We start from the raw sequence: 26,370 nt of genomic DNA, 5'->3' as shown, positions 1-26,370 counted from the left end.
ATTTCTATCTGAATGCAGTACTAGCAGGAAGTTATGTGGCTGGTTTTGATGTAGTGCATGATAATGTAACTAGCGCAATTTACGATTACAAATAAAAATCTGCAGGAAATACCCATTTTTCCCATTGCACCTACAGAGGTCAGTTCGGCAATATTAATTGAACTACAACGGGGACAGTTGCGTCAGGCAAAAAAGTGCTCAAACCAGTTCACGACAGCGGGCACAGAAGGGGTGAAAGCAAACAAACACACGGCAGGGGTGCAAATGTGTATGCTTTTATTTTTTGCAATTTAGGTCCCGTTGTTGACGCCAGAGGTCAGTGCATAGAGGAAGTCGCCGGCGCATTTGGGACAGCACAACGAATTTGCCTTGCGAGCATATGGAACTGGTAGGCAGCCAGCACGACGCCTTCACGCCGGGGTCGGAGCTGAGCTGGGAAGACATCCACTTAACCGAGTGCCTTGTGCGGCGACCAAGAGCGTGCACGTTCGAGTGATGTGTCGAGTACGGCACAGCCGAAGTTCCCGCATCTGCGAAGACAAAAGCGGAGCTCTAGCAAAAGACTCGGGTGTCTGGAATTCTGGTCCTTACTCGGAAGACGTCCGGCAAACACAGCAGTCCGCAGGCTGGGGAATATCGTGCAGCACTCGTGGCTGAGACGCCTGGCCCACTCATGTCAGCCTGGAACACAGCTTGCAGAGTCTTCCGTGCTGACTGCGTGAAGCACTGGCAGCAGTGGCAGCGCATCGGACTGCACGCTCTGAGCCTTCATTCCGTCTGTTTTGCAGTTATCAGAAGCAAGGAAGAAAGCCGTCATCGGGATCGTCGTCTCTACCGGCAGGTGGTGCGAAAAACGACCGAAGCTTCTGCGCAGTTGGGACTTTGACGCCACCAGGATCATCAGAGCGCATAAAAGGAACCGCCCGGCATAGCCACTCCTCATTTGGCAGCAGTGGCAGCGCATCGGACTGCACGCTCTGAGCCTTCATTCCGTCTGTTTTGCAGTTATCAGAAGCAAGGAAGAAAGCCGTCATCGGGATCGTCGTCTCTACCGGCAGGTGGTGCGAAAAACGACCGAAGCTTCTGCGCAGTTGGGACTTTGACGCCACCAGGATCATCAGAGCGCATAAAAGGAACCGCCCGGCATAGCCACTCCTCATTTGGCAGCAGTGGCAGCGCATCGGACTGCACGCTCTGAGCCTTCATTCCGTCTGTTTTGCAGTTATCAGAAGCAAGGAAGAAAGCCGTCATCGGGATCGTCGTCTCTACCGGCAGGTGGTGCGAAAAACGACCGAAGCTTCTGCGCAGTTGGGACTTTGACGCCACCAGGATCATCAGAGCGCATAAAAGGAACCGCCCGGCATAGCCACTCCTCATTTGGCAGCAGTGGCAGCGCATCGGACTGCACGCTCTGAGCCTTCATTCCGTCTGTTTTGCAGGTTGGTTTGTCAGCCCTCTTTATTTTAGCACGCTGCACGTGCGTTTCGCTGTCACTGCTGCCCTTGAGTGTTTCAATATACATTGTGCGAAGTTACTTTGCTGTGCATTTCGTTCAAAATGAGCAAACAAATCAACGATCTGAGGGAAGAACTGCGGCAGGAGATAAAGGCAGCCCGTGAAACAGTTGAACGGGATTTACGTGCCGATATGAGGGAACTGCGTGCGGAAGCGCGTGAAAATGAAAAAAGTATGACTCACATGAATGAAGTTTTTGAAGAGCTTAAGAAAGATTGCAGTGACGTCAAGGCAGAGAATGCTGCACTAAGAGAAGAAAACAATGCACTGCGTGCTGAGCTTGATGCCCTTAAGAAACGCCTAGCTGGCACGGAATTCCGTCTGACACAGACAGAGCAATACTCGAGAAACAAAAACGTTGAAATTAAAGGCTTAGATGAAAAACCCGACGAGGACGTCACCAGCATTGTTTGTGATATTGGTGCGCTCGCTGGTGTGGCCATTGCCCCTGAAGACATTGAGGCTTGTCATCGCGTCCCGTCCAAGAATAAGCCCAGCTGCATTGTCGTTCAGTTCAGTCAGCGCCAAAAGAGGGATTCTTTACTCGAAAAAGCTAGAAAGCTACGCCTTAAGAATTCCGACCTTGGCAACACTTCAGAATCCCCTGTGTTTGTTAATGAACACCTGTGCCCTGCTCTGAAGCTTCTTTTGGGAATGGCTGCTGCCAAAAAGCGTTCTTCTGACTGGAAGTATGTCTGGTGCCGCAACGGAAAAATTTTCGCTAGAAAGTCAGATGGCTCTGACGCATTGGTCATCAAGCAGGAAAGCGATCTTGAAAAGATGCAGTGAAAGTGTCCCTGTATCAGCTAGGACTTGCAAAAAGGGGGAAAAAAGCAAACAAACAATGGAGCAGAACATGGAAACTAACGTTCGTTGGAGCGGCGCTGTTAGGTCTAAAAACGTTTCCTGTCAGGACGTTGAACGCGTGATGGTACCACTAATTCACAAAAAATGGAACGGTATACGGTGGAAGTTTTCAGACTTCCACACAACAGATTGCAACGAAGCTAACGTAGCACCAAAGATTACGCTTCGAGCGGAAACCAGAAACCCGCCTTCATCGCCCTTTTGTAACATGTACACTAGGTTTGCAGTTGATTACTACAGTGCACGTCTCTTTCTTTTGTGCCCGTGGGCGCTTGAAGTCCCCTTTTTTATTTTACGCAGACCTTTAAAAGTTAAACCACTGCCGATATTGCTTGCACAAAGCATTCTCAATGAGTCGTCATATGTTGGCGCAGGTTTCTGCGTACATTTGATATCGAACAATCTGAATGCCAGCCTAATACACCGCCTCCAGTATGAATGGTGCGCAACAGCGCGAAGTTGTCTTTCCGCATATTTCAAGCGCTGGTCGATTGATAGCGTGTTGCCGAGATATAAATCTGTCCTAATTCTTTCACGATGGCTTCGTGTATGAGCGGCTTAGTTGACGCGACGGAGCTGGACGGCTGTGCATTGGGTGATTCTCGACAGTGTTTGAACTGCATTCATTTTAATCTGCGATCTGGCAGGAATAAGGATGGCGCTCTTGAGGTTTTCTTTAGCCAAGCCAATATTATATTTAATGTAGTGATGTTTTCAGAAACCTGGTTTGACTGTGAAGAGGACGTGATTAAGCTATCTGGCTACAAATCTTACTTTGTTAATCGTGTAGGTAAACGTGGTGGCGGTGTATCGATGCTCATTTCTAACGAAATTGAGTGCGAAGTTCTTGATGAGTTCTGTTGTGCTTCTACTGACTTCGAAGTGCTTGTGCTAAAATCGCGCAAATACTTACTGTGTAGTTGTTATCGTCCACCATGCGGTGACGTCTCTTCATTTTTCACTTTCATGGATTCTTTGCTACAGTTTGTCAATGCTCAAAACCTCTACATTATATTGGGTGGAGACTTCAATATTAATTTTCTGGCTGAGAATAGCCCAAAGATGAAATTTGAATCCCTTTTGAGTGTTCACTCATGCCAAAATGTGATAACGTCACCTACACGGCTAGCAGCTGGCTCCCAAACACTTCTTGATCTTTTTATAGTTAACTTCGAAACTTGTCGTATTAAATCTGGTATCATTAATTACTCTTTGAGTGATCACCTTCCGATATTTCTCTCAGTGTATCACGGTTTTAAAATCAATGCGAAATCTGAGCTGCCTTTGCTCCGCTGGCAAATCAATCCGCGCACGTTATCTAGCTTTCGTGAATGCATTGCAGAAGTAAACTGGAATGACGTCCTCTCTGAATATAATCCTGACGTAGCTTATGACAAGTTCTTAAAAAAGTTTTTGTCTTTGCATAATTCCTGCTTTCCGAAAAAAAGTTTTCATAGGTCAAAGAAAATCCGGAAACCGTGGGTAACGTCTGAACTGCTAAACCGCATTAAAAAGCGTGACCGGCTTTTCCGGAAATTTATCAAAAGCAAGCGCCCGGACGCGCTCGAAGCCTTTAAGAGGTATAGAAATCAAGTCACCAAAGAACTTCGAACTGCTAGGAATCGTTACCAATATAATATTTTAAATTCCTCGAATCAGCAATCAGGTCAGGTTTGGCGTGGATTGCACCAAATTTTCGGCAAATCTCCGGAGACGATCACAAAGCTAGATAATAATGGCGTAGAAATATCAGGGGAGAGATTAGCAAATACTTTCAATGACCACTTCCTTTCTCTGGCCTCAGTGTCGTCCGGCGGAGACTACTCAACTTTCATGAAACCTTCTTGCCCACAAGCTGTGTTTTTGGAGCCGGTCTCGGAAACTGAAATAATAACTACGTTTGCGAGCCTAAAAAACAGCACCTCCACTGACATAATGGGCCTTCAAGTGAAGCCTGTAAAACATGTAATAGACTTAATTGCCCCTACATTGGTGCATATATTCAACATCTGCCTTTCATCAGGGGTGTTCCCCCGGAGTATGCAGTGTGCCAAGGTAACCGTAATATATAAAAAGGGCGACCGAAACAACCTTTCTAATTACCGTCCGATTTCAATACTTCCAGTTTTTTCGAAAGGACTTGAGAAAGTTATTCTCAAACGACTAACTTCTTTCACCGATCACTGTAACATCTTAGCTCCCGCGCAATATGGCTTCAGAAAAAATAGGTCCACTGAATTAGCGCTACTTACGCAAAAAGAAATTATCCTGGAAAGTTTTGAAAACAAAAACATGGTCCTTGGTGTCTTCCTTGACTTTACAAAAGCCTTTGACTATATTAGTCACCGTATACTGATTGAAAAGTTGGAGTGTTATGGTATTCGCGGTGTAGCCCTTCAGTTAATTTTATCCTACCTTGAACACCGATCACAGTGTGTTGTGATAACAGGGCACTCTTCCACCGTAAAACCGGTTAAACTAGGCGTTCCGCAAGGAAGCATTCTAGGTCCTTTTCTATTTGTTTTATATATAAATGACATAGTAAACACTGACCCAACGGCGAAGTACATAATTTATGCAGACGATACAAGTTTATTCTTTTCCGGCTCTTCCGGTGCAGATTTGTCCCGTCGTGCTAATCGTGCACTTCGTACAGTTAGCACCTGGGCAGCAAAAAATGGGCTGAAGTTAAATATTGGAAAAACCAAGGCTGTTATGTTTCATCCAAAAAATAAACTTTATGTACTACCACCAATTCTAATTGAGGGTATAGAGATAGAGGTTGTACAGAGTTTCAAGTCGCTCGGTGTTATTTTTTCTGCAAATTTGTCCTGGGATCAGCATATAAATGACCTCATCAAAAAACTTTCGAAAACTGTTGGTCTCATGCGGCGTCATTGTTTTACTTTTCCAAGAGCAGTTAATATTCTGCTTTACAACTCTTTATTCTCATCCACGCTCAACTACGGCGCACTTGTATGGGGAACCACAAGCAAAAATAATATTAATGATCTTCACTTGCTACAGAAACGTGCCATCCGCATAATTTGTAAAGCACCCTATTTAAGCCATACGAAGGACATGTACAGGCAGCTGAACATTGTTAGTGTAAAATCTATGTACACCTATAGACTGTCTAAACAATATAAATTAGAAGAATCTAAAAATATAAATGCATTAAAATTGCTGGCCGGACTGGAAAAGCACACTCCTACCTACCCAACGCGCAAGCCCGAACAATGGAATGTGAGTAAATGCCGTACGGGTTATGGAAATCAAATGTTGAAATTCCAACTGCCGACAATGCTAAATGATTTCTTGAAGGACAAGAACACAGATATACAATCTGTTTCATTGAAAAACCTAAGAAAGAAATTTGTATGGAATTAGAATGTGAACATGTTTTTCTTATTCTTTGGAACCATTTGTTTTTTTTTGCATTTACTTCTGTATCTCTACTTTTTACCAGATATATTTCAACTATCTTATACGGGAGTCTAGGTTTGTGCACGCTTCTATATGTTATGTAATAATTTCATTACCTGTATGTCTTATTGATGTATGCACAACTTGGACTGGCGTATGTTACTGTCACTTATTAGTCTGCTTTATGCACTTATATATATATATTTTTATTACTGCAGCAGTAGCTGCAGATTGCGTTCCCAAAATCCAAATGCTGTGTTTTCTTTTCTCTTTTTTTTTCCTCTTTATATTTTTACCATGCGCTGCCTCTGTTTGCCATGTATTGGGGTGCGGGCCTAGTCAAGCCTATGTCAGGCTTTTTGTCTGTACTCCAAACATCCTTGAGATGTTGAATAAAGATTGTATTGTATTGTAAAGCCCGAGTCAGCGCGTACCTGTGGAGATGAGGGGGGGGGGGGGGGGGAACTGCGCGTAAGTATAGTGCACACACTCTGGAAGTGCCGGATGTATACGAACCCGGCAACTGCAGGGCTTGTGAGGAATAGCCTCGCGCAGAGCACCAAGAAGCAGGGAACGTGGAAAGACTGGAACCGTGAGCAGCTGTGACAACGGGTCTGGTTCCAGCTCGAAACGCCACACCAAGGTGCCTCCTGCGAGTATGCACGCGCGCGAGAAGCGGACCGCGCTCATCTGAAAAGAGAAGAAAAAAAAGGTGACTTGCAAAGAAACGCCAACTGGGAAGTGGGGTACTCACCTAGCAGGCATGGCGCCATAGTATCTGAAGCGCAGAGACGGATGATGCCCAAGCTGGAGCTGTGAAATACGACAATGAAAGCTCTCCACTGACCTTGGCTGCAGCGGAAACACGATGTGCCGCAGACCGCAGGCAGCGTCCGTTCTTCGGAGTTGCTGGACGAGGGTGGCGAGAATTTCCGAGCACCGTATGCAGCCACCAAACCACATGTCGCTCAAGAGCACTTGCGCGCCCGGGCATTCCTTGACACGACATAGTGGCCGAGACGCAACGGCGTTCGGAACGGGTGACTCTTCCATGACGCAAAACGGCAGCGGGCTCTACCGCATCCCTGTCTAGTGTCAGCCAAGCCTATATCTACTGCACGCCGCAAATCCTACAGCCCGCCACGCTTCCGTCACCGAAGAAAACCCGACGGCGGCGGTCCATGAAAACCTGTACGCGATGCGTGTTAGTAACACGCTGTTTTCCAATGCTTATGGGAGACAATTTTGAACGTTGGCGCGTAGCCAAGAGCCGGTTTCATGGACACGGGTCGCCCTCGCCGCGAGGCTACAGCCCCCGCTCCTACCTTGGATGCCGAAGGCCTGGCTCGGAGATAATTCTCTCGGCGCTTGTCGGTCGGTCATGGGCACGACTTCCAGGCGCCTCCGGGGAATGGCGAAGACTAGAGCACCACCACCACCAACAACAACGAGAAAAACAGCGTAGAAGACAAAACGACAGCCTCCGACGAGAGCTGATGCGTTTCTAACCCCGAAATGGATGGATGGATGGATGGATGGATACGGCTGAACCCTTTACATCGGGCGGTGGCTCAAGCCACCTAGCCATGTCTTGTGAAATTTTACTCCTGTCTTGCTTTTAGCCACCAATCAGATAACCTTCGCTTGGTTACTTCTAACCTCTTAAAATCCACTTTCCCTTCACTATCCCTAAACCCCAATGCCTTGGGGTAAGTCAGCCCCGCTGCCTTCCACTGTAGGGTGAAGCCCTTTACAGAAAAGTATCAAGTGTTCAGCCGTTTCCTCCTCCTCTCCGCACGCAATGCACAAAGTGTCTATCTCCTGGTACCTGACTCTATACTTCTTAGTCCGCAAAACTCCAGTCCTGGCCTCAAACAACAAAGAACTTCCCCTACAATTATCATAGATATTTTCTTTGACAATTTCCTGTTTAAAGGTCCGGTATGTTTCTAGTGCCGATTTCGTCAGCATCCCTGTTTTCCACAAAGCTCTCTCTGTTCCTTTAACCTTTTTCTTAACCGATAATTGCTGATTTGCCCCCTTACTGCTGTCCAGATATTTGCTTGTCAATTTTCTAGTTCGCTTTCTCCATTTCGTGTCAACATTCTTTATATACAGGTATCTGAAAACTTTCCTAGCCCACCGCTTTTCCTCCATCCTTCTCAATCGTTCCTCAAATGCTATCTTACTGCTAGCCTCTCTGCTCTCGAAAGACGCCCATCCCATATCACCCTGTACCCCCTGATTTGGTGTATTGCCATGTGCTCCCAAAGCTAACCTCCCTACTCCCCGTTGCCTAATTTCCAGCCTTGCTTGAACATCTGGCCTCATACACAGGACCGCATTCCCGAAGGTCAGGCTAGGGACCATCACCCCTTTCCAGATCCCTCTTACCACCTCATACCTATTGTAATTCCACAGTGCCCTATTTTTCATGACAGCTGCATTCCTACTAGCTTTATTCATTACATATTTTTCATGCACTGCCCGCCGTTACGCGCCCTCTAGCGACGCTGGTAGAAGCTTCTCTAAGGTAATGTCTATCGCTCGGGTAACAGCGGCGATAAGTGACCAAGCTTTTTCTACGCAGCCTCCGAGGGCTTTGAATTAAATCTTGCAGATAGCTCAAGAGTGCTTCGTTCCGACGGTCTTCGAGCGGTTCCACACGTGCGGACCCGAAGCCGTGACGACGCATTTCGCTGCCGCATCTTTCATGCGCGGACAGTGCTCGCCGCTTTTCCCATGACGATACGCGTTTTCTTCATCCTTGGACGACGCAGGGGTGATGGCTCACGATGAAGTGATATCAAGATCTTGCTTCAGACACGCGCGCGTCTCGTCTGGCACGCCTGCAGGCAGTTGTTGCTTAGACCGCGTTTTCGTCCCTCTTGTCTGCGATCCTAAAATTGGCCGGCGAGTTAAAGCTTCGGGGTATTTTTTTCTCGCATCACGTCGTGTTAAAAGGACACTAAAGGGAAATATCAGATCAACTCTATATATGGACGTTTCTTTTTCCACGAGGAACGGTGGTTGCGTTGGGAATTAAAACCGCTTATGAAAGCCCCGAACCCTTCCAAATTGAAAGTGCCTGCGAAAAATGAAACGGTGACGTCACTTTAATGATGTCTTTGTATTGGAATGCTCCAACCTAAAGCCTCTCCAGGAAGCTCACGCTACCTCTATTTATTGTGTTCAATGAATGTTCTTACTCACTCTCTCCTCGCCGCTGCAGGAACACTGAAATGGCGGCGCCACGTGTACCCCGCTTTTACGCAATTTTCTGACTTATAAAGGAGTTATTTATGATAAAAATGACATATCTGCTATCAGGTAACGCTGACGTATCAGTTTAGCCTGACCCAGTATTTCCCTTTAGTGCCGCCTTAAAGGGGCTGCGAAACACTGCTTAAACGGATGCCGACTATATTTCAGATGGATTCTTTGTCACATAGATGCTGACTCAAAAAGATTCACAAGAATCGATGCATAGGAAAGGGGGTTATTCAATGAAGAAATTTCAGAATACAAGCAAACAACATGATGCCCTCAACTCGATTATCGCGCGGCTCCTACTCCAATTACACTCTCCCAATTACGACACGGGCCGGGACCAATCAAAACACCTTATCTGAGCACGTCGCGGAAGTTTGCATATTATGGTTGCTTAATCGCTGTAACTCCTTGCCAGTGCTGGTAGCGCCGTTTTAAAAAATACAACAACCACGTGCACGCCCAGCTGACCCAGCGATGCTTCATCGTTACGTCGACGGCGCAGAAGGGAACACTGATCAGTGACGTTCCTTGACTGTTAGATCCGAACGCGATCCGAACTGGAGCAGAACTCGACCGCGAGATACTGCGACGGATTGACGGCCTGCACAAGATACTAGATACATTTAGCATAGCGGGTACAGCTACTGCTTACTACTGCTTGCACCCTACCATCGCCCCGCTAAGAACGCGCCGATTGGTCACGGCGAATTATGCGCGCGCGCGCTAGATAGATAGATAGATACTTGAGGCCTTGTCCTTTGTAACGGGTGGGCACCACTAGGTAGGGCACCCAGCCAAAAAAACAAAAAAAACAAGAAGATGGAAGCACACAAGGAGAGAAAGAAAGATAAAACGCACAAAAAAAGGAAAAAGAAGAAAAAGAAAAAAACACGCAAAGGCTAAAATCAGGAGGTGGGGGGGTTCGCTCATCGACCTCGTTGATGAGAACGTGGCTGTTGTTGGGAACGTGGCGCCATCTGGCGCCTTCGCCCGGCTATCCTCCACAAGCTGACGACGCGCACTGCTAAATGTGAAACGAGTGTTTTTTTTTTTTCTTCGCGCCCTTCATAGGGACTAAAACTAACGGTTGTAGAGTGCAATGGTTCAATTGGATCGATTCCGCAAAGCCGTTCTCAGATACCTAGAGAGTAGCCATAAGTCTTGTGTGCTAGGTCGTAGGATGTGTACAGAAAGGCGCGAAGTCCAAAAAGTAGCCAAAGCCTCTCGTGGTGCATTTTTGTTATACTTGCTTTACAGCGCTTTCATCTAAGGGAAGCAAGTGGGTTTTGTTAATTATAAGACGCAAGAACTTGAAAAACATCTCTAATTATTATCACAATTTGCAGTATATTTACTGTTTGTCCAAACATCAAGCTCCCACCCAGTGATGTCATATTCTCTGCTAAAGCCGCAAGCATGCGGTGACCCCGTCAACGCCATGAATTTCTTTTCGCGAGTGCAGGTATGGAGTCGAATATAGAATTTTACTCGTCACAAAAGCATGGGCGAGTCGCATCGCATCCCTACTTCTGAGGCCCCCACGCTTGTTGGAGACGCGGCGGACCATGCGGCCCACTTGATCGCCCACCTTCGAAACGGCGCGCCGCCGCATTGCGTTATACGGGAGAGTGGGACCCAACATGCCCGCGCCGAGAGCCCTGTCCTTGCTGTCCTCCCCATGAATGCAGAAGTGGTCAATCAAGCAGCGAAGCCGCTATGGTGATGCTGCGCCATCTAGTTTGTTCTTTACGGATTAGTTTCGTTTTCGACGTAGACTGCAATTTTTATCGTCAGGCGCGAGCTTTTGAAATGCCCTTGAAGCGGAGGCTACGGCGTAGGGCGCTGCCAGCGCCGCGACGGTGCGCGGACGCAAAAACCACGCTGCACGCCATTCTACTGCATCGCGAGCAGATATTTTCGATGCATCGAATAGTAGGGCCTCTGATGATGGATTTTGGTTCAGACGCTGAAAAGGCGCGAACGGATCCTGGAACGCTGGCCTGTTTACACAATTTTTCTTCGCGCGACAAGCATATCGTCATAAATATACTTCATTCTTCAACGAAGTTTCTATTAGGACTGATAAAATTTCACATTACGGTGTATTTCTACCTAAATGCAGTACTAGCAAAAAGTTTTATGTAGCTGCTTTTCATGCGCTGCATGATCATGTAACTAGCACAATTTACGGTTAGAAATAAAAACCTGCAGGAAATACCCGTTTTCCCATCGCACCTACAGACGTCAGTTCAGCAATATTAATTGAACTACAAAGGCGGCAGTTGCGTAAGCCAAAAAAGTGCTCAAACCAGTTGACGCCAGCGCGCACAGAGGTGGCGTATGGAAACACATGGCAAGGGTGCAAAGGTGTATGCTTTTATTTTTAAAATTTAGGTCATCTTGCTGATGCCAGCAGGTCAGTGCTTAGAGGAAGTCGCCGGCGCCTTTGGGAGAGCACAAGGAATTTGGCTTGAGAGTATGTGGAACAGGTAGGCGTCTGGCATGACACCTTCACGCCGGGGTCGGAGCTGAGCTGGGAAGACGTCCACTGAACCGAGAGTGCCTTGTGCGGTGACCAAGATCTCGTTCGAGTGATGTGTCGAGTACGGCACAGCCGAAGTTCCCGCATCTGCGAAGACAAAAGCGGAGCTCTAGCAAAAGACTCGGGTGTCTGGAATTCTGGTCCTTACTCGGAAGACGTCCGGCAAACACAGCAGTCCGCAGGCTGGGGAATATCGTGCAGCACTCGTGGCTGAGACGCCTGGCCCACTCATGTCAGCCTGGAACACAGCTTGCAGAGTCTTCCGTGCTGACTGCGTGAAGCACTGGAAAGCCCGAGTCAGCGCGTACCTGTGGAGATGAGGGGGGGGGGGGGGGGACTGCGCGTAAGTATAGTGCACACACTCTGGATGTGCCCGATGTATACGAACCCGGCAACTGCAGGGCTTGTGAGGAATAGCCTCGCGCAGAGCACCAAGAAGCAGGGAACGTGGAAAGACTGGAACCGTGAGCAGCTGTGACAACGGGTCTGGTTCCAGCTCGAAACGCCACACCAAGGTGCCTCCTGCGAGTATGCACGCGCGCGAGAAGCGGACCGCGCTCATCTGAAAAGAGAAGAAAAAAAAGGTGACTTGCAAAGAAACGCCAACTGGGAAGTGGGGTACTCACCTAGCAGGCATGGCGCCATAGTATCTGAAGAGCAGAGACGGATGATGCCCAAGCTGGAGCTGTGAAATACGACAATGAAAGCTCTCCACTGACCTTGGCTGCAGCGGAAACACGACGTGCCGCAGACCGCAGGCAGCGTCCGTTCTTCGGAGTTGCTGGACGAGGGTGGCGAGAATTTCCGAGCACCGTATGCAGCCACAAACCACATGTCGCTCAAGAGCACTTGCGCGCCCGGGCATTCCTTGACACGACATAGTGGCCGAGACGCAACGGCGTTCGGAACGGGTGACTCTTCCATGACGCTAACGGCAGCGGGCTCTACCGCATCCCTGCCTAGTGTCAGCTAAGCCTAAATCTACTGCACGCCGCGAATCCTACAGCCCGCCGCGCTTCCGTCACCGAAGAAAACCCGACGGCGACGGTCCATGAAACCTGTACGCGATGCGTGTTAGTGACACGCTCTTTTCCAATGCTTATGGGAGACAATTTTGAACGTTGGCGCGTAGCCAAGAGCCGGTTTCATGGACACGGGTCGCCCTCGCCGCGAGGCTACAGCCCCGCTCCTACCTTGGATGCCGAAGGCCTGGCTCGGAGATAATTCTCTCGGCGCTTGTCGGTCGGTCATGGGCACGACTTCCAGGCGCCTCCGGGGAATGGCGAAGACTGGAGCACCACCACCACCACCAACAACGAGAAAAACAGCGTAGAAGACAAAACGACAGCTTCCGACGAGAGCTGACGCGTTTCTAACCCCGCAACTGCCCGCCGTTGCGCGCCCTCTAGCGACGTTGGTAGAAGCTTCTCTAAGGTAATGTCTGTCGCTCGGGTAACAGCGGCGATAAGTGACCAAGCTTTTTCTACGCAGCCTCCGAGGGCCTTAAATTAAATCTTGCAGATAGCTCAAGAGTGCTTCGTTCCGACGGTCTTCGAGCGGTTCCACACGTGCGGACACGAAGCCGTGACGACGCATTTCGCTGCCGCATCTTTCATGCGCGGACAGTGCTCGCCGCTTTTCCCATGACGATACGCGTTTTCTTCATCCTTGGACGACGCAGGGGTGATGGCTCACGATGAAGTGATATCAAGATCTTGCTTCAGACGCGCGCGCATCTCGTCTGGCACGCCTGCAGGCAGTTGTTGCTTAGACCGCGTTTTCGTCCCTCTTGTCTGCGATCCTAAAATTGGCCGGCGAGTTAAAGCTTCGGGGTATTTTTTTCTCGCATCACGTCGTGTTAAAAGGACACTAAAGGGAAATATCAGATCAACTCTATATATGGACGTTTCTTTTTCCACGAGGAACGGTGGTTGCGTTGGGAATTAAAACCACTTATGAAAGCCCCGAACCCTTCCAAATTCAAAGCGCCTGCGAAAAATGAAACGGTGACGTCACTTTAATGATGTATTTGTATTGGAATGCTCCAACCTAAAGCCTCTCCAGGAAGTTCACGCTACCTCTATTTATTCTGTTCAATGAATGTTCTTACTCACTCTCTCCTCGCCGCTGCAGGAACACTGAAATGGCGGCGCCACGTGTACCCAGCTTTTACGCAATTTTCTGACTTATAAAGGAGTTGTTTACGATAAAAATGACATATCTGCTATCAGGTAATGCTGACGTATCAGTTTTGCCTGACCCATTATTTCCCTTTAGTGCCGCCTTAAAGGGGATGCGAAACACTGCGTGAACGGATGCCGACAATATTTCAGATGGATTCTTTGTCACATAGATGCTGACTCAAAAAGATTCACAAGAATCGATGCATAGGAAAGGGGGTTATTCAATGAATAAATTTCAAAATACAAGCAAACAACATGATGCCCTCAGCTCGATTATCGCGCGGCTCCTACTCCAATTACACTCTCCCAATTACGACACGGGCCGGGACCAATCAAAACACCCTATCTGAGCACGTCGCGGAAGTTTGCATATTATGGTTGCTTAATCGCTGTAACTCCTTCTTGCCAGTGCTGGTAGCGCCGTTTTAATAAATACGACAACCACGTGCACGCCCAGCTGACCCAGCGATGCTTCATCGTTACGTCGACGGCGCAGAAGGAAACAGTAATCAGTGGCGTTCCTTGACTTATAGATCCGAACGCGATCCCAACTGGAGCAGAACTCGACCGCGAGATACTGCGACGGATTGACGGCCTGCACAAGATACTAGATACATTTAGCATAGCGGGTACCGCTACTGCTTACTACTGCTTGTTCCCTACCATCGCCCCGCTAAGAACGCGCCGATTGGTCTCGGCGAATTATGCGCGCGCGCTGTTGATGGGAACGTGGCGCAATCTGGCGCCTTCGCCCGGCTATCCTCCACAAGCTGACGACGCGCACTGCTAAATGTGAAACGAGTGGTTTTCTTTTTCTTCGCACCCTTCATGGGGACCAAAACTAACGGTTGTAGAGTGCAATGGTTCAATTGGATCGATTCCGCCAAGCCGTTCTCAGATACCTAGAGAGTAGCCATAAGTCTTGTGTGCTAGGTCGTAGGATGTGTACAGAAAGGCGCGAAGTACTTCGATGCAAAAAGTAGCCAAAGGCTCTCGTGGTGCATTTTTGTTATACTTGCTTTACAGCGCTTTCATCTAAGGGAAGCGAGTGGGTTTTGTTAATTATAAGACGCAAAATCTTGAAAAACGTATCTCTTTATTTTTTAACAAAATTTACAGTATATTTACTGTTTGTCCAATCATCAAGCTCCCGCCCAGTGATGTCATATTCTCAGCTAAAACCGCAAGCATACGGTGACACCATGAATTTGTTTTCGCGAGCTAATTCAAATATTAAAAACCGGAGTATACGCGGTACGACTGATGCTAATAGCATCTCTATAACTCATTCTGTGCAACCAACAGGCAAAACAACGCAGTGAGTATGTGTTTCGGGGCCCCTTTAAGAGCCCAATTCGCCGCCGCGGATTGAGTGAAAAACGTTGCGCCGCTATTTCGGCCCGTATACAAAGTTCTTCGTCGACTAGGTGAACTGGACTATGAAGTCGAACCTATAAGGAAATGTTTGTTGATTAATCTTCAAAGATGCCAGCGCGCGGCTTTATCTCTTTGTTTGCAAGACTCGTCCAGATTTATCTATATATATAATGATTGCATCCAGGCAGTCTGCTCTACGTTCTTCCACAGTATTGTGGTAACTTTGCAGAACGTCTCTCGAAAGCTCGCTATCAGCATTAAATTGGGCACGGCCGAGAGAGGAGGGCGTTCTGTTCGACGACCGCCTAGCACGCTTTTTGCTACGCCGCCGCCGAGTGATTCAGTCCATTGTGGGCGCAAGTCAGCCCAAGTAAAGGGTTTTGTTTAGACGCCATTTTCGCTGTCTTTCCGCTCTCCGGATTGCAGTGACCGCTACGTGACAATATGGGCATTATGAATTCCGCTACAGGAATGGACCACGTCGCGGTTGCTGGACCCTCCTTTTTGAACATACACATCGCAGTTTATATATATTGTTGTGCGGCGTCGGAGCGGGCTGTTTTTCAAACAGTCGTCGAAAAAACTGCTGCGTGCCCCAATCGAACTTACTTCCAGTTATTCGAGAACTATTTTAAAACTTGAGAATGAACTCCACTCGTTTCGATTAATTTTCAGCATTCAATAGTTCTTTCGTTCTCCGAGTCGAATACAAGAATGTTAGATCCGATACTCGAAAATTTTGATTAATCCCACATTCCTAGAGTTGACATATTGGGGTGGACACTGTGGGCCATCACAGCGGGGAGCTAGGGATTAGCGCCTCGTATGCGTGATGTGCTGGGTGCAAGGATTGTCGGCGGTCTGCCCATGGGTGAGAGAGGGATTTTTACCGGTGGCCACCCAGAGGTGCACCCAATGGAGGGTGCTCCTTCCGGGCACAGCAAGTGCTGGGGGGGGGGGGGGGAGGGGGGGGGGCTGTGCCTACGGTGCAGCAGACGCAACACTTTTTTTATATGTTTGTTTTATTAATGCTTAATACATCTACAGCTCCACAGGAAATGACATATTGTGAAATTGTAAAGAATGCGCAGCATGAGACAATACAAAGCACAGTAGCAAACCAAAGTAAAAGAGCACACGAATTCACAACAAAAACACACCGAAATCGTTTTCGTGGGGCACAAATACGGACACTTGTGTTGGAATATCAAATCACTCGAAAGAAATGTTTGCCGCTTATTAGAAGCGCATAACCACTGAAAACATACGAGAACGTGGAGCTAGGCCGAGGCACACTTAACATATTGTTGTATGATGACAAAAGCAAGCTGGACACGGAGGTGGCGAATGGTTTGAAAACAAGCTGCTCTTGGTATGCACCCCACACGCCATACTTTGTTATAGTACATATGGTTCAAACCGAACGTGCAAGTGTGAACTGCGACAGAGTGCCGTAGGTATGGGCTCCGCATTGACTTCGACCCCCTCGGGCTCAGGTTGCCGCCATCGACATGCGGAGAATGGGGAAGCGGCGATGGGGACAAACTTGCCGAACTTAAGGCCGATTCACACTGGCGAGTCGCGAAGGTCACACGACTGGTTTAGATCAATTCGTTACGCTGCCTCCGCTTTCCCAGTGCTTCGGAAGGCGCAACTAGACAGAAATCGGTGGCGCGGCGAGATCAACGAGCGCAACATGCGCCGCCCCACTTCGCAATCCCCGCCAGCAGAATTACTGTAGCTAACAGCCGCCCCTTATTAAAAACATCTCGGAACTTTGGAGATAACGCGCATGAAGAGTCTCCCGTCCAGAGGACGTACGCCAACCAACCGCACCCATGCGGCGAGCAGAAAGTAACAACACCCTATGGATGCGACAAAGAACACAGTACAAAAAGTACACTTTATTTATTTATTTATTTATCTATAGATACTGCGATCTAGTACAGGTCATAGCAGGGTGGGAAAAAAAATGAAAAACAAAAACAAAATACAAGCATATAAACACTCAAATTCTTAACATTTGCAGGCAATTTTCAAACATCAATAAAGAATTATGATTAACAGTCTCGCTATTAAGTTTATTACATTCAGTAATTGTCCTCAGAAAAACAAAGAATATTTAAAGCAGTTATTTCGTGCGTTCAAAGGGGTTATTGTTAGTGCATGCCTTTGTCTCGTGTTATAACCTGAGGAGTAAGCAAAATAATTAGAAGTATTAACTTCATAATGACCTTTTATGAGCTGGAAGAAAAACTTTAATCGACAAACACGATTGCGCTCAACAACTGGGGGAAAACCACTTCGCCTCACGAGCTCACTTACAGATGCACGGAAGTATGACTTAAAAATAAATCTAACTGCTTTATGCTGTATTCGCTCTAATCTTTGAATGTTTGTTACCGTTAAAGAGTCCCAGATGATTAAAGCATATTCTAGTAACGGACGGGTGAGGAAATTTTATGTCAGTAGATGAACACGAGGTGGGGATGACTTTAATGAGCGTCTCAACAAAGAGAGTTTCCGCATTGAATTTCCTACGACAGCGCCTACGTGTTTTGACCACGAAAGGTTGTTAGTAATCCATAGACAAAATTATTTATACTCTGTCACCTCTAATAATGATATGTTATTAGTACCGTACACAAAGTGAAGAGAAAGCACAAGCTGATGGGCGAGTTGGTTATTCATAGTTTGATTTGAAGCAGCGCAAGGCCGAAAGCCAAAGAAGAGAGCCGAGAAAGAAACGGACGACACAGCGCTGAACTAACAACTGACATTTATTTGGCACGCTGCACGTATAAATACATTCAGGCACCAAAAAGGAAAACAAAGCAAAGAGCTCATTCATGCACTGGGATTCTGCAAGCCAACACAAGCTAAAATGTGCGATTCAGGAAGCGAAGTTCTTTTTGAGATAAAGACACTGATGGAGCGCTTACACATGTGTCACTTCGAACATCCAGACGTATGGTGACACATACAATAACAGGTAGGAATGGAAGACACTTCAGAACCGAAAAGAACATAATGAGAGGGAATGAACTTTGCCTGCGTGAAGAGAAATCATACATATTTAACAATAATAAGGGACATTAACCAATGTTTGCGCAAAGTTTCGATTCGAGTTAGATCTTGTTGAAGGATGTCGGCGTCAGTGCATTTGAAACCGGCCTGGAAATTTACACAATAGTCAGAAAATAATCGGATGTTATAGGTTATGTCAGTAGGAAGATCGTTAATGTAAATGAGGAAAAGCAAGGGTTCGAGCACCGTGCCTTGATGAACACCTGAAATAACAGGATAACGAGGGGAGGAGGATTTGTTAGCGTAGACGAATCGCTCTCTGTGAGCCAAAAAGTCTTGAAGCCATTCCATTATTACCAAATGATTAATGTTTAGACGCGAAAGTCTTAGTAGCAATCTTTTATGCGGTACTTTATGGAAGGCTTTTTTAAAGTTAAGAAAGAGCGTGTCAGCAGGAATTTTAAACTTCAAGATGTGAACTAAGATAGTTAATAAAGAGGGCTAGCTGGGAATCACAAGAAAGCCCTTTTAACTCTTTCGCTACCGCGCTATTCGCCATCGAACAAATCTCCCGCTCAAAAAGCTAATTCGGAGTTTGGTGAACGTGCTGCGCCATCTAGTGTATAATTCTAAAACTATTATTTGCTGTCTTGGTTTTAGTGTTTTAACAGGAGGTGGCGCCATAAAAAAATAAAACTGTGTACAGCCGCATATTTATTTACACATTTCATTTTTTATAACGTCCTCTTATGTCGCAACACTAAAACCAAAACAGCAAAATAATAGTTGCATAGTTGCAAACTAGATGGCGCAGCACGTCCACAAACCTCTGGATTTAGCTTTTTGCGCGGGAGATTTGAAAGAGACTAATTCTTGTGAATCCCAGCTAGCCCGGGCAGTGGATGAGTCTGGCTCCCTGAATTTCACGAAGGACTCAATGATCACATATCATGATCTCACGAATCATTTTAAACTAGAGAGGAGAATTTTCCCCCCTCCAGACAAAAGACTTACTAAAGAACAAGAGGTTACGTGGCGTCGTCTACAGACGAGATCGATACGCACCCCATCACTCCTCGCGCACATTTATCCAGATCTTTACAACCCAAACTGCAAACACTGTGGCCAACGTGCTACCTACGATCACATCCTGTGGGACTGCAAAATAGAGCCACCTCCGGGTGATCTAGTTACAGCTCCTTCTCTCGAGCGGTGGGAGACCGTGCTGGCTAGCTCTGACCCCAGAACGCAAGTTTTGGCGGTGGAGTGGGCTGACAAAGTCGTCGAGGGCTATGTACTCTCGACCACTTAACGCGACCTCTTGCCAAGCTCTTCCCGGCGAATAAAATGTTTTACAATCAATCAACCCAGCTAGCCCTTTTTATTAACGTCCTTAGTTCACATCTTGAAGTTAAACATTCCTGTTGACACGCTCTTCCTTGACTTTGACTGTGTCCGGCCGCATCTCTTCCTGTCCCCTCACCTCTTTCATTTCATTTCTCCATTCTGCCTGCTATCCTTTATTACCGCTGCCCCAGCTCAGGTGATTCAGTATCGATGGCAGATGCCGGGGCTAGGAAAAATCTTATCCTTCCTTTTTATTATTCTTTTAGTAAACCACTATACTACTACTACTACTACGGCCGCAGCTGGCCACAGCAGCGTTGGCCGGCGTACTTGGCGTACATTATGCTGCGCGCTCCTCGAAAGCGATATCCGATACCAAGCACTTCGGTCGATTCTGGGGCCGTTTTTTGCGACGAAAGCAGCGGTGATGAGTCGGACAAAACGTCTTAAATATTTAAGTTCCGACAGCAAGGCTGCGTCTCATGGGCCTGGAACGTCATCGAATAATCGCACGTATTTAAGTTTTGTTTTCGTTCGCTCTGTATTTTCTGCGGTGCACGCGGTTTGTAATTAATGACAGTGAACGTTTATTTTTTTGATTCAGGGTCTTCACAACATATGGTTAAGACAGTTTGCCAAATGCTCAAGGTCACGTCGCGTTTCAACGAAGACGACAGCCAGGTGACCGTATCGGCGCATCGCTGCGGAGCGGCGCTGGGAGATTCGCTCGACTTCTCGATCGTCGACTTCTTGATGTTCTTCACGGTGGAGATGATGAAGACCGTGTGCGAAAACACTAAAATACGAGTGATTGTATGAATATTTTTGACAAACAAAACATACGCTCGGCGTGACGGCTCATGGGAAAAGGTGAATATCAGTTGGAGATATGCTAAAGTTTATTGGAATCATCATATACATGGGAATTGTTCACCTACCGCGACTACATCTCTATTGGAATACAGTAATCATCTATTATGCCGTTCTACCATAAAAAAAAATCATTTGCCGAAAGCGGCGGCTGCGTTTTTATGGAGGAAAAACGCTAAGGCGCCCGTGTGCTGTGCGATGTCAGTGCACGTTAAAAATCCCCAGGTGGTCGAAATTATTCCGGAGCCCTCCACTACGGCACCTATTCTTCCTTTCTTCTTTCACTCCCTCCTTTATACCTTCCCTTGCGGCGCGGTTCAGGTGTCCAACGATATATGAGACAGATACTGCGCCATTTCCTTCCCCCCAAAAAACCAATTATTATTATTATTATTAAAGATCTCTCGCGCACGGTACACTAGTGAAAACCAGCTCCAGCACATTATTGAGCGGATCACTGCCGACTTGGTCAAGCGCATGTTTCCACTATTAGGAATATCACAGGCTCCTACGAATCAAGAGCCCGGAATTGGGCACACATCATCACTTCTGCACACAAGCTTCCAGTTTAATAATGGCGGGCATTAGCGCGAAACCTCATGACATTTTGCTTCGGACTCTCCTTTATGGTTCTTGCAATGGAAGTGCCGGGGAATCCGTCGTAAACAAGCAGAACTGAAATCCAATTCCACGTGGTTGTCTAACTCACCACTATGCTCTAAAGAGAAAAAAAAACTGCTCAGTGAACCTTTTCGCCTTCCAGGAGCGCGAGGCGCAACAGACGCCATGATTGACGACAGGCGATCTACGTCAGGCCAGTTTCATTTTTCACTTCGCCTCCTCGCGTTAGAAAAAAAAAACAGAACTGGAACCAAAGAAATAGTGTTATAGCAGCAAAATAGATGGCGCAGCTTGTCCAAGAGCGCCACCTTGAATCTTTGGCGGCAGGTTGAAAATGGGCTTATGGCGCAGAAGAGTCTGCGAGGCCTTCCTTGACATCATCATAATCAAAAGTTTTCAGGCGCATTTGGTAAAATACCTTGGCAGTATGTTTCAAAGATACTAAAGCACCAAACAAAACCATTCTCAACATTTAAAAATCAAGCGCGCTACATAAAACGTGAACGGTAAAACGAAATACGTGCGAGCATGCGCTGATATCCCGGCCTCTGAGACAGTCTCGTGATCGAAATTGAAATCCAGCCGATTTATTGGGTTGTCTAACTCACCACCACTGCTCTAAAGAAAGAAAAAACACAGCATAAGAGCCGAGAAAACTGCTCAGTGTAGACTTCCGCATCTGAGGTGTGCGAGACAGAACGGACGCAATGATCGACGACCGGCGGTCTATCCCCGGTCAAAATTTTCGTTTTCACGTCGCTTCCTCGCGTTAGAAAATGAAAAAAAAATTCAGAACTGAAACCAAAGAAATGGTCCTATAGAAGCAAAATAGGTGGCGCAGCTTTTCCAGAAGCGTCGTCTTGAATTTTTGGCTGCAGGTTCAAAACGTGGGTCATATATGACCCATGGCCTATGGCACGGTACGGAAAGAGTTACTGCACCCCTTCCATTGAGCACCGACGTCCTGGGCCAGGATCGCGATACACGGATCCAATAGCTAGTGGGCAGGAATGCGTCCTTATTCTCTCGCGTGCTTCCCAGACCGAGCTTGGCACAGTCGCGAGTAAAAAAACATTAGCACAAACGTCCCTGGAGTGGTGAAAATTGCACTGCGCGGCTAGCGCTGCGAGCACACCTGGCACTTTTGTTATCAGCGTATTCGTAACCTCAGCGCCGAGCGTTGCTATCTGCCGCTCCTGTGGCACGTCACTAGTGCTAATCTTTTTTTTCTCGCGACTGTACTTCCGCGTGGTGCACGCAGACGCGAGAGCTAGCGGGAGATGGCTTACCTTAGATATACATAGTGACCTTGGTTTTTTTTTCGGTTTATGCCACATCGTTCGGTAATACGACATTCTGAGTGGATATATCTTTTTTTTGGAACACTTCTTAAGCATATATGCCCAGGATCTTGGTATAGGGGGGGGGGGGGTGACTTTAACGCCATGCACACCAGCTGGGGATATGATGGCTCAGATGCTAGGGTAAGACATCTATGGCAGCACATTGTCAAAGTCAAACTGATCATCGCCAACGAACTCACGCTACCCACTCGCTCTGGCCAGCAAAGAGGTCAACGAGACGTTTCTCCATACCTCACACTTGTTTCCAATCCCAATGAGATCCTATGGTGACGGGCTGATGAAGTCCTGGGCAGTGATCACTATCTCATGGTAATGTCATGGGCCCCTCGAGGGCGAAAATCACTAGAGCGGCAACACCACCATCGAATAGAGGAGCACGTCTTATGGGAACGTTTCCGTAGGATGCTTGATGAGGTGAACGTTCCCACAGTATTAGACGCGTGCTCATTACTCAGAACAACGATGCCAAGAAGTCAGCTACAACGAAGCTTTCAGTCAAATTCGATGCCCCGGACTCCCACCTTTTGAGTCTGTGGAATCGTAGGCTTCGTGCTCTCAAGGCGTATCGCCGATCTAGCCGAACATTCCATCGTAGGCTCTCTCTCTCTCTCTCTCTCTCTCTCTCTCTCTCTCTCTCTCTCATAATTCAATCGGTTGGGAGGTATATTATACACCCCGCTTTCCAAGATTGGCAGCAGCTATATACCCCTTGCTCAATGGAGCAGTTAACTTGTCTAAGGCTTGGCACATGTTTCTGGCTACCCTTGGACGCAAATGGCCGATTTCTCCTTCCCAGGGCATGAGCCTGAAATTGAACGTCTCCCCGGATGAGCTGGCTAAATAAGTAGGGAAGGTCTATTTCTCACAGTACAAAATGCGCTAGGATGGGAAATATACATAACAGCATTCATAAGTTCGGGATTTATCAAATTCGCTTTCGCACGCTACTCATGAAGAATGGGCGAGACGTGGCCTGATTCCAACAAACGGTGTCCGACAGCATGCATTTTTTTTTCCCTGGCACTTGCTTTTATTTCATTATTATTATTTGCTTGGCCCAGGAAGTTCTTTATCCGCACTAGAGACGCAGGTTCCGCACCAGGACAAGTTCTCCAATCCTGTTCTTGGCTCACAAAAATTGATGTGACCTAACGGTGAACAGCCTGGGCTCGGTCGAAAACAAGTCCACCAAGAAAGCACTCCACTCGCTTCCTGTGCGATGTCCCTTGCTGAGAACAGTAACGAGAGCGCATCCAAAGACACATGGTACACTGATTCGTAGATCGCGAAGACCAAACTGTCGCCAAGTCACATTTGAGGACGAAGAAAACAGTTCAGAAGAGCGAGGGTAAGCCAAATTCCAAACTTTGGGGGTGAGCCAATTGATAAATTTTGGAGGTGGACCAAGTGCCAAATTGTGGGGTGGGCCGCCTGCCAAGTTTTGTGGGTTGGTCACCTGAAAATTTTTTGTAGTAGGCCAATGAAAAATTTTGTGGACGGGCTAAGCGGAAAATTTTTTGGAGGTCGCCTAACTGCCAAGTTTTGGGGGTCCTTCGAAATTTCAAGTTTTAAAGTGCTCTCTCCCGAGTGCCAAACTTTGGGAGCCGTTCGGAATTTCAAATTTTGCAGTGTTCTCTCATTCGCTCATGACGGTTAATTAGCTTGACCCTGATGACGTCATCTCACAATTTACCAATCAGTGAATTTCGTCGCGGAGAAACTGGGTGGTTTTTGCAAGACGAGAACCTGAATGCCTCGCATTAAAACCATTGGCAGTGCTTAAGAAAGATCTTATATCGGTATTTCTAAACTTATTATTTTCCTTTAGCGTCCCTTTAAAGCGAGCAAACAGAAGTGACAAAGTCTTGAGACTTTCGCTGAGATGAAAGTTGGAGCAAACACAGGTTGAGGGGTATTATAGTTGTTAGGTACAGGCGAATCCAAGACAAGAATATGAACGGTGGGGGCTCCCTTGGATAGTTTCGAAGGAACCCAACGGTATTTAAGGAAGGAAAAATTGAAAATAGTCTTTTTCGTTGTTTTTGCCATCTGAGAAGCAACGTAATTACACTACAGTCTAGATGTGCGATAACTTGACAATTAGTAGACGAAAAGAAACGCCACCGGAGGGAGACAAACACACAACCTCCGCATGTCGCTTGCGGTGCTCTACAGACTGTTGGCTTGTTATACAGCTGCAGGTACATAGTATTAGCATTTTATATTATCGAGCTGTTCTGCCAGGAAGATAACGAGGGACATAGTTCGAAGCGGAAAGAGCACATTGCGGTTTAGACGATACTGGCACCAAGTACGCGGGGAGGGGGGGGGGGGAGAGGCTCTGCGATTATCTTGAACACGAACCGGCCATATAGATGATGATGCTGTAGAGTACAGACAGGAGATACAAATTAGAACTAATTAGAATCAAAATTTGGCAATCAATTCAAAGATCGAAAAAGAGTGCTCGGTTAAATTACAATGTAGAAAGACGGAGGTTGAGGCGATTGATAATGACCCTGTTACAGACTAATACAAGTATAGTATATACGCACGGATAAAAATGCGTACAAAATGCAGGTGTGCAAGTGTTCTCTCACAGAGTTCGCTGTGAAAAAAAAAAAATTAGGATTACACTCACAACCCGCATGCATGTCTAGAGTCCTCTCGCCGGTCCACACGCGCTGGCTTGCTGTCGAAGAGCAAATTACAGATATGTCGTCGGAACCTACGCTGACCAAAGAATCGCGCTTATATATAGTTGACGAGTTAATCAATTACAACAGCAGCAGAAAGAAAAGTAGTCCAAGAAGTGATACACACGACGAGCTCAGATGCTGCACTGACAACTGAAAGCTTATTAGAAAAAGAGCATATTTATACTGAGGAACTGCTTGAACTGTGAATGATTTCTTGTCATCATCAGCATGCATCGCAGATAATGGTAACGAGAGTCCGCGTCGTTTCAGCGGCTACCGTGAGAGCTGCTTCCCTTTTCTGTGTACTTCACTCACTGTTGGCGGCCAATCTAAAGCCTCCCTGCGATGAAATGTCCCTTTCAACAAAGCCGAAGAATAATTTTTACCAGCCAAAAAAAAAAAAAGACGAGTGACAAGAGGAGAACCTACACATGACAAGGCTGAGCTAACGACTAACATCTCTATTGTGCACATTCCGTAGAGTAATCGTCACGCATGTGGCAAGCCAAAACAGACAACCTACGTTCAATCACTCAAAAACTCAATCTCTTTCGTTGTCAGCCCAATAGACGGGGAACTGGCGCAAGCATCACTATACTTATCTGTCAGTTAGGCCTCAAAAATTTCACGTGCCTTTCTTGTTTTTCCGTGGCCTAAAATGGTGACACGATTGAAACGAGGGGAACACTTCCCGGGGCATCTACTACAATGCAAAGCAAGATTGCCATCTTACCATTACCAATTTTTGTTCGGTGCTTGCGCAGCCTTTCATTACTACAATCACCAGTATGTCCTATATAACGCTTCCCACACGTCAGCGGGATCTTATATATGACTTCTGTTTTGCACCTGCCAAACATTGTTCTAAGCTTGGTGTTGCAGTGTTTCTTATTATCCTCAGGCATTATTCGTGCGCAGAGACCTGAAAGCTTAACAGGGGCAGAAAAAAACACGTTGACGACTTGGCTGTTTTGGCTTGGCGCATGCGTGACGGTTACTCTACGGAATGCGCACAATAAAAATGTCAATTGTTACTCCAGCCTTGTCCTGTGTAGGTTCTCGTCTTGTCCCTCATCTTTTTTCGGCTGGTAAAAATTATTATTCGACATGTCATACCGACTGGCCCACCATTCAGCCTTGTTTCTGCAAAGCAAGACACTCGAGAGCGCCGTTACGTTGACACGCCATTGTGAAACGCAACGCGGAACTTCTGTGCAGCACGATAACTGAGAGCTACGAGGCGACTCAGACTGCCTGTT

General features: G+C 47.0%; 1 protein-coding gene across 6 annotated transcripts; it reads right to left on the bottom strand.

Annotated features, from left to right (window-relative positions):
* Window positions 1-259: 259 nt before the first annotated feature.
* On the bottom strand, window positions 260-12,998 carry LOC144110991 (uncharacterized). 6 transcript variants are annotated; one of them, XM_077644069.1, is made up of 5 exons: window positions 6,656-7,269; window positions 6,325-6,498; window positions 6,222-6,242; window positions 592-730; window positions 260-530 (listed from the first exon to the last, which is right to left on the bottom strand). In XM_077644069.1, the coding sequence occupies exons 1-4, from the start codon at window positions 6,815-6,817 to the stop codon at window positions 677-679; spliced, it is 411 nt and encodes a 136-aa protein (XP_077500195.1). In that variant the 5' UTR covers window positions 6,818-7,269; the 3' UTR covers window positions 260-530; window positions 592-676. The 6 variants fall into 6 exon arrangements, 5 of the variants coding, with proteins under 5 accessions (XP_077500195.1, XP_077500198.1, XP_077500196.1 ...); XR_013309961.1 differs by lacking the exons at window positions 260-530; window positions 592-730 and adding exons at window positions 11,772-11,931; window positions 12,012-12,998 and having other exon boundaries at window positions 6,219-6,242; window positions 6,325-11,710; XM_077644070.1 differs by lacking the exons at window positions 260-530; window positions 592-730; window positions 6,222-6,242; window positions 6,325-6,498; window positions 6,656-7,269 and adding exons at window positions 11,438-11,710; window positions 11,772-11,931; window positions 12,012-12,185; window positions 12,343-12,995.
* Between the last annotated feature and the right edge of the window lie 13,372 nt (window positions 12,999-26,370).

This window comes from Amblyomma americanum, chromosome 11 (assembly GCF_052857255.1).
Source record: "Amblyomma americanum isolate KBUSLIRL-KWMA chromosome 11, ASM5285725v1, whole genome shotgun sequence".
Lineage (NCBI taxonomy): Eukaryota > Metazoa > Arthropoda > Arachnida > Ixodida > Ixodidae > Amblyomma > Amblyomma americanum.
This window is presented reverse-complemented; position numbering and strand designations above follow the sequence as displayed.

Coding starts and splice junctions, on each gene's coding strand:
- LOC144110991 (XM_077644067.1), bottom strand. CDS start 12,547: ATGGAAGAGTCACCCGTTCCGAACGCCGTTGCGTCTCGGCCACTATGT. Junction 12,186..12,249: donor TATGGCGCCATGCCTGCTAG/GTGAGTACCCCA, acceptor TTCTCTTTTCAG/ATGAGCGCGGTCCGCTTCTC.